At 33.8% G+C, this 7,794-nt stretch overlaps 1 protein-coding gene across 1 annotated transcript in view; it reads left to right on the top strand.

The window, feature by feature from the left end:
• Positions 1 to 7,794, top strand: part of LOC142357384 (EF-hand calcium-binding domain-containing protein 6-like) — a gene marked incomplete at its 5' end in the record, with an annotated part of 73,094 nt that overhangs the window by 3,324 nt on the left and 61,976 nt on the right. The window contains 5 exons of the mRNA XM_075409034.1: positions 2,371 to 2,526; positions 3,229 to 3,327; positions 5,744 to 5,901; positions 6,249 to 6,416; positions 7,233 to 7,404. Coding sequence (XP_075265149.1) covers positions 2,371 to 2,526; positions 3,229 to 3,327; positions 5,744 to 5,901; positions 6,249 to 6,416; positions 7,233 to 7,404 — 753 coding nt within the window. The remainder of the gene's footprint in view (positions 1 to 2,370; positions 2,527 to 3,228; positions 3,328 to 5,743; positions 5,902 to 6,248; positions 6,417 to 7,232; positions 7,405 to 7,794) is intronic.

Below are 7,794 nucleotides of genomic sequence, written 5' to 3'. Positions count from 1 at the left end.
CTGATAATTCCAAAAAATCGCCGATTATATCTCCACAGGAAGACAATGAGACCTGTGATGAATCCAAAATGTCGAACAATTACAAAAACAACAAAAAATAAATAGAACAAATAAAGGCAAAAATCAAAAGGTTAATAAAATTTTTTTAAGAAAATGATGTCAAATACTTTGAAACCATAATCATTTCACTGAAAACATTTAAAATATTCAAAAGAATGTTCTTTCATTTTCATTAAGGTGATATGTGGACAGGACAGCAAAAAAGGTCATCAGAAATTGGATACTGTCCATAAATTTTAGATAAAATATGAAGACTTATAGTACTAAAGTCATAAAACCATCATTTAACTGTAAAAACAACATTTTAGACCATATGGCAATTGAAACAAAACGCGACTTCCTTCTTTGATAGGAATACGCAACAGTTTGTAGGATAGAAATTGGCAGATCTCAAAAAAAACATTAACCCTTTTTCGAAAACAATTTCATAAAAATCACAAATCCCTATAACCATAAGTCTTCAGCCAAACAGTAAAAAAAAGTTTTATTATGAATGCCTGAGAAGCCCCTTGTACATGTCACTACTGAGACTAGATCAAAGGACTGCAATATAACAACCAATAAAGGCAGAACTCAATATTTCACAAACAATTTTACGCAATACACAGTCGAAGCAAAAAAATTAACATTTCGCTGAAATTAAAATGTAAGGCCACTGATTTTTGCACGTATGTTTTATTTACTAATAACTGAGGTTTGATTTGAAATCTTTCTGGTCTGTATTTAATATCTAAAATGCAAAAAAAATCACTATAAATAAATAATAAACAAACAAAAATCAAAAAACGAATCGATTGATATTGGCGAAAACCAATAGTGCTCAGCCGAAAACGTTAGACTGTTTCCCTTATAGCTCTTAATTTATCGAAAAACCTATAATTAATTAGTCCCACACATAAGAGTTAATTGAACTATTATTACTGGCAATACTTTAGAAATTATTTCAAAATATAAGAAAATACTTTGTCAGAAGCGCTAGAACTGTTTGTTTTACTCAGAGAGCAAGAAATTTTTTATTGTTCTACAAGTGAAAGTGCACAATTGAAAAGAGACTCATCTGTCATTGGATTGAAAAACACAAAAAATTAAAAGATGATAGAGTGAAAATACAATCCGAATGCGTTATCTTTGCAAAGAAATCAACGATGAGGCCAAAACTGTATCGCTAACGCTGAACGGCTGTTATAAAACGTTATTATTCTAAATAGCAGCGCAATCGATTATTTGGCAAACAAAATCATAATATTTCAAAAATAAATGAAGCAATTTTGATAAAAATTGATTTAATATAGCCAACATTTTTAGCTCAAGAACACTTTGTAAGAACCGGAAGTAAAAATGACCCCGATCAGACTGAACTTTTTTTTTGTTTCCACAACTGGTCAATTACGGCAAAGGCGGCTAAAGAAGCAATTTGGGTGCAATGTTTAATGAAAAACGAAAAAATGATGAATTTTTAAAAATGTCGCCATTTTTGGCCAAAAGAGATGGTCTAAGCAATTCAGCAGCTTTCTCTTATCTTTAAACTTAAAACCAATGAGATTTCTTTTAAAATTTTTTTCATATTTTCAAGCAAAATTGAGCAATTATTCAACAAGAAATTACGAGAAGAAACAAAAAAGAAATTCAAATCGCCTAAACTCCTTAGAAAACACGAAACTTTAATATTTTACGCTGGACAAATTTTCTGATGATAGTACTCACAAATTTGTACGAAGATTGTCGATCGGCGAAAATTGATTGAACAAAAAACCCAGTTGAGCAAATACATCCTCCCCCACTAAAGTGAATCGGAGCAACTATGATACATTTTGCCGGTCTGTATTCTAAGAAAAAATTCAAATGAAATGATTTGAAAGCTTTGAATGGGTTGATGAATAAATTTCCTGTTAAAATACGGAAAGTGAAACCTCCGAACAAATTTAAAGATCATTAAAACAGCATATGCTCCATCAATTTAAACTTGTACCATTCGGAAGAAACATCAGCTACCTCCGCAATTATTTTTGTGTAGCAGAATGAGGGACCCTTTTGATTTAAAATGTTGTATTGGAGATATAGAATGTAAATATTATACTTCAAATGTAAACTTTAACCGACTGGTTATGAAAGTAATTTACTTGTCATTTCGGAATTTATAAAGTGTTAAAAGTTATTATATAATAGTATTATGAAAGTGAAATTTAATAAGTGAATTCAAATTACAAATTTGTGCACAAAGTCACTGATTGAAATTTTTAAACAATAATGTAACATAATAATTATAATCAGATTACGCATATTCTAAGAAACGTCCCTGTGTTTTGCTAGGAGCGGAAGGGAAAGATCTTTCGGAAGGAGTTGAGACGAATAGTGGAGAGTTTCTGCATGAAATTGACAGATGCTCAATTCAAGGAGTTGATAATCCTGCTAGACCCGAAACACCTGGGATTTGTGGACTATCATCAGTTCCTCAGTCTGTTTGAGGTAAAGTTAAGTTCAGTACTTTTTCCCGGGCTAAAATTGGATCATTTATACCCCATTTTCTCCATCCCCCTTTCCTCCCCCTCCACCTCCCTCTCACCCTTCCCCCTCCCTCCCCTCCTTAGCGATCAATTAAACTGTTATGACCCGTTCCGTATTAATGGAAAAGCAAAAAGTGCGTGATCATACACGGGTTTGGATGGTTAGATCACAAAAGCTTAGTAACCAAGAAAAAAATATGTCCTGAAAATTTCTGGTTAAGATATTTTAAAGGCAGCAGCTGTAATGTGTTTTTGCTCTGATAGCAATTTGCACACGCGTTTCTGAATTAATTCATATGCCACTACAAATCAATGTGATTTATAAAATTGTTGTATAACACAGCAAGAAAAATATAGACAATGGATTTTTTGGTAGTTGTTGACAGTTTCTAAGCGTTAATGACCACTTCTCATAGATCAAAATTTTTGGAGATTGCAATATTGATAGTAATCTAGATAACAATTTCGATAGTTTTTTAGATGATGTTTGGGATGACGAAGTGAAAGCAAATTTTGAACGAAGGTAAACGTCGCTTTTAATCTCATATGGATGCTTCGGCTCAAATTTCGCGGTCAAATTTTAGTAATGCCATATAATGAAAAAACAGGATACTGTGCTTATTTGGTTATATGATAAATAGACACAATCATATTTCTATTTTAGGTGCCTGAAAGAGACAATTGGATGACACCAGAATCAGAAGATCCTGTTCTCAAAACAGAGGCCCAAGTTGCAAGAGATCCTACAGTTGCCTACGCCGCTGTTAGTCACTTCTTAATATTGCAATTCATTCTCAGCTCAAAAGACAGTTGATGTAATTTCCAGTTACAATGATATGCTTGTCTATCTTGGCTGTAATAATGAAAGCTGTTCAAATTTCAATTAAAAAGAAAAAGTCACCCGGGTCTCAATTACTCGAGATTTCACTGGTAAATGAAAGAATTGCAGCCAAAAAAATATTGAACAAAAATGTTTTTGGTGATGGTTGCGTTAAATGAGGTAGTTTTCCCCCGCAAGAAATGTGTTGAATTTAAGTATTAGTGTGGATTTTTTTATTCACAAGCACCACAATTAGAAAAAAATTTTACCAAAAAAAAACAAATTTTATATTTAAAATTTATTTAAAAATTTATTAAATTTCAGTCATCGCTCTTCTATTTAAAGTTACACAAACTTTAATACAAATCTCCTGCTTTAGAAGAGCCACTGAGTTTATTATTGCGCATCTACTGAATAGGTTCTGAATTTAAAATTACTAGATAAATTACCGCCAAAAACCCCATATCAATAAAAAATTTACCACTTTTATCTCCACCCATTTTAGTTAGATCTGGTAAAAAGTTGCTGTGACTTCCAAAATAGGTTAAATTTTTCTTTGTATTAATTGCAGTAAACAAGGCAATGTTGGGACAGCTCTCGAAATTCACAGCTTTGTTTATTTTTCGTTTCATTTTGACTTCTTTTATTCATTATCTTTGTATAATTCAAAATAACCTATACATGTATACACACGCGCACACTCACACGCACACACACATATATATATATATAAATATATATATATATATATATATATATATAATATATATATATATATATATATATATATATATATATATATTTATATTCTGGGGCGGATCTTGATTATCGATTATACTTGCATTTGATTTCATGTTTTTTGCGATAATTAATATGTGCTCTCTTGTAGATTTTTGAGCACGCGAAACAGCTTTTTGTTTTTGAAAGTGAAGGAAAGTATACACCAATTTGTTTTTATTAAAAAGTTGTATATATTTAGGAGGCTCTGATATTGCTTTGAGCTACTTGGAGAAGTTTATAGCTTACCGCCAAGTTGGGTTGTAATTAGCCCCTACTTCCCCTACTTCGAAATTGTTTCGTCGGATGTTTTTCGTTTCCTTGTCATTGGAACAGTACACATGAAACTATTTTATTTACCGATTTAGCAGTTTTGCTTAAAAAAATTCTTGTCGTTGCATTGCGCTCATTTACTTTATTTTTTGGTAGAATTTTGCAGGTAATGTCTGATCGTATGCAAACGATTAGTTTTTGGTAGATGAATCGTTGAAATTATTATTAGGATGCGCACATATGTTTTCTAGAGTTTTGTAAAAGTCTCAAAAAACTTTTAGCTTGGTTTTGTGGAACCGCTAGTTTCTGTTAAATCTTTGTTTACAAGTATTAACTCTGATTACATGTTACAAATTTGGTATCTAGGGAAGCATAGTACATTGAGATGTCAGAAACAGAAAACATCCAAGTTTCAGTCCCTTTTTGTAAAAGAAGGCTTTTATTTGTTATTGCGAGAACCGTGAAAAAAACCCTCTCCGTTGTTCACTAGATTTTAAAACTAATTTTGCAACATAAAATGCAAGCGAGGAAGTGTTGAAGAATAGTTCCAAAAATAGTTGTTTGGTAAGGAGAAAAAGATTCTTCGAGAGAAGAGCGGTGAATGGAGGCAAATACTAATATATAATTCCAATCGCCTTCTCGGCACTTCACTATTTTTTTTATTAATAAAAAGTTGAATTTTCATAACAGCTCCGTTTTTTAGCGGCAGAAACTATTTTTTCAATGCATTCACTGCTGAAAAGAGCAAGTTTTCATGTTGATAATTGATTGAGAATCTTCCGAATTTGAGAAGAATTTCGAGTATCAAGTGCATTCAATAACCCAAGTTGAGGAGTTGAAGGAGAAAGTTGCGGAGAATTTAGATTTTCGCTTGCCAGGTCTCATCAGTTTTCGAATAGGCATAAGAGAATCTTTATAACGACGCGATGCTTCAAGTTTCAAAATAAAAGATTTTTTCCTGTTCGAAAGTCGACAAAATTAACAAATTTTTAATGTCTATGTTCTGCCAAAGAAGCGATAAGTCACTGATGCATTTTCTATCGCTCTGGAGGCTGAATGATGATATATCTTAGTTTTTAAGAAGGCAGGATTATGATCATGGCTTTCTGGACGACTCTGTAAAAGAAATCAGCGTGAGAAACCGGTTCTCTGAAAGTATTCTGAACAGTAAAAACCAATTCTTCGTTTCTATGGACTGCTACCTTAAAAGACTGTTCAAACAATTAAGAGGGTAGAAAGATGCTAGGCAAAGTTATTACACCTTGTACAATTCAATTCACAAATGTTTTTAATTTGTTTGTTTATTCAGGTTGAAGACACAATTAGAGGCAAGTTGATCACAAGTGGGAATGAGCTTGCTAGAGATGTTGTTAGAAATGGTGAGCACTTCCAACTGATGAGTGAAGAAGCAATGCGACACTTGATTGGCAAACATGCTCTACCTCTCCAAGAACATCACTTCCAAAGGTTAATTGTCTACAACGTGTCCAGGAATTTTCCAAAAAAATCAGGATAAATTTTGCTGACGTTCTATAGAGGTCACAAAAAATGTTTGCACTGCTATTTTGCTGGACTTGACCGACGTTACGTAGGAAAATAGCGAGACTTTGCTTAATTATGCGCTGAAAGGAACCGCTTTTAAATGGGGAAAATAGTCAAGTTGGGAAAATGTAACAATTATAGCTAAGTTTACCTGCAGTAATAACTAAAAAATGTTTTAAAAAACACTAGAAAAACGCAATTTACAATTTTTATGACAGTTCTCTTTGTTTATCCGTCGTTTGGTTTCAACTAATTGTCCAAAATGTGAACAGGTTATGGTCAAAAATGGGGAAAGATGCCAGTGGGAGAGTACCCTTTGAGGAGTTCATGCGAGTGATGGGGTTGCAAGCAGACAAGGGGGACACATGTGGGCTAAGTAGTCTGATTGCCCAGGAGAACGAACGGTACCTGGGGGAGAGACAACTCGACCATCAACTCAGGTCTCCTAATTTCTGCAATTAGTTTTTAAAAATGATTTGTAAAATTAACATGTGATTTTTGAATTGCCAATTATATATGAAAAAAAGGTTCTATCACGTTCATTCAGATTAAAGCGTGATTTTATATGTATTCTTTGTATATGAAAATAGGCTTATTTTCTCACATCTTTCATATCTGAATGGTGTTGTAAATCAACTTATGGTTAAGGACTAGTGCATTTACAATTTGTCAGCATTGATTGCCGATAAGAGCTAAGGGCTGATAGTCGGTCACACATAACAATTGGTTCCTCAAAACTGCTATGAACAAAAAATTCCTTTATTGCTGACTTTAAAGCTAACAGACAATAATGCGGCTACACGCGAAATAATTCGGTATCTCAATACCTATATCATTTAAGTATGATTTTCATAAAAATGTGAGCCGACATAGAGTCAGTTTATTTGGTTGGCAAGTTAGGACTGGATCAGAGCTTGACCTCTACCCTTTACGCTGGCTGTGAACTTTTTGACTTCTATTCTCTCTATTGCCGCAATGACCTCTACTCTAGTCGAGGAGTGAACTTCGTCGTTTTTTGTCGAGCCAAAGTCGAGAACAGCAGTTTTAGTTCAAGCATAAGCCAAGAACAATCTATAAGGTCAAGCCAAATTATTTTCAAGGATAACATCGGTCAGGCTTTTCCTTCTCCGATATCGCTCGAGGACAGTGTCTCGCCCGGTCACTGTCTCTTTATAAATCCAAGCCTCGACTCGGGCGTGATCTCTATGCCCTCTAATAACCTGACATGATATGACCTCTACGACCTCTGATAACAGGTTGGACAACATGGCAGCTAACAGGATGAAGAGGACAGAGCGGATGTCTCTTGATGAGTTGATCAGTATGTTGAGAGAGAACATCTACAGGAGACAGAGTGACATTAGAAAGGAATTCCTCAGATACGATACAAACAACAACAACACAGTCACCAGACATGCTCTTAGACAGGTCAGGGGTTAGGGGTCACTTGTTTAATTCGAAAAGCCCCAGTCGAATTGACTAATGATCACACAAATAAAAAAAACCACACGGACAAGCTCACAAGTTAAATCCTTATCTTTGACAATCTTTCATTTGACAGTCACCAAACATGTTCCTAGACAGGTCAGTTGTTAGGGGTCGCATTTCATAATTGATTTTAACCCATTTTAACCATAGCAAAACGAAAAAAAACTCGCTATGAAATCTTGATAGGACGAGATCTTTGATAAGAAAACACTGAGCTATAAAAAAAACACCCGCACAAAGTTTTTGCATTTCGCCTTAAGTGAAAGTCCTATTGCCTTGGAACCTGTTTTTTTTTAAATCAAAAGCTACACAATCTAAAATGACTTCATC

The sequence above is a fragment of the Convolutriloba macropyga genome, unplaced genomic scaffold, assembly GCF_964194025.1.
Source record: "Convolutriloba macropyga unplaced genomic scaffold, txConMacr16.3 SCAFFOLD_843, whole genome shotgun sequence".
Lineage (NCBI taxonomy): Eukaryota > Metazoa > Xenacoelomorpha > Acoela > Convolutidae > Convolutriloba > Convolutriloba macropyga.
The sequence above is the reverse complement of the archived record's forward strand: the minus strand, read 5'-3'. Positions and strand labels throughout refer to the sequence as shown.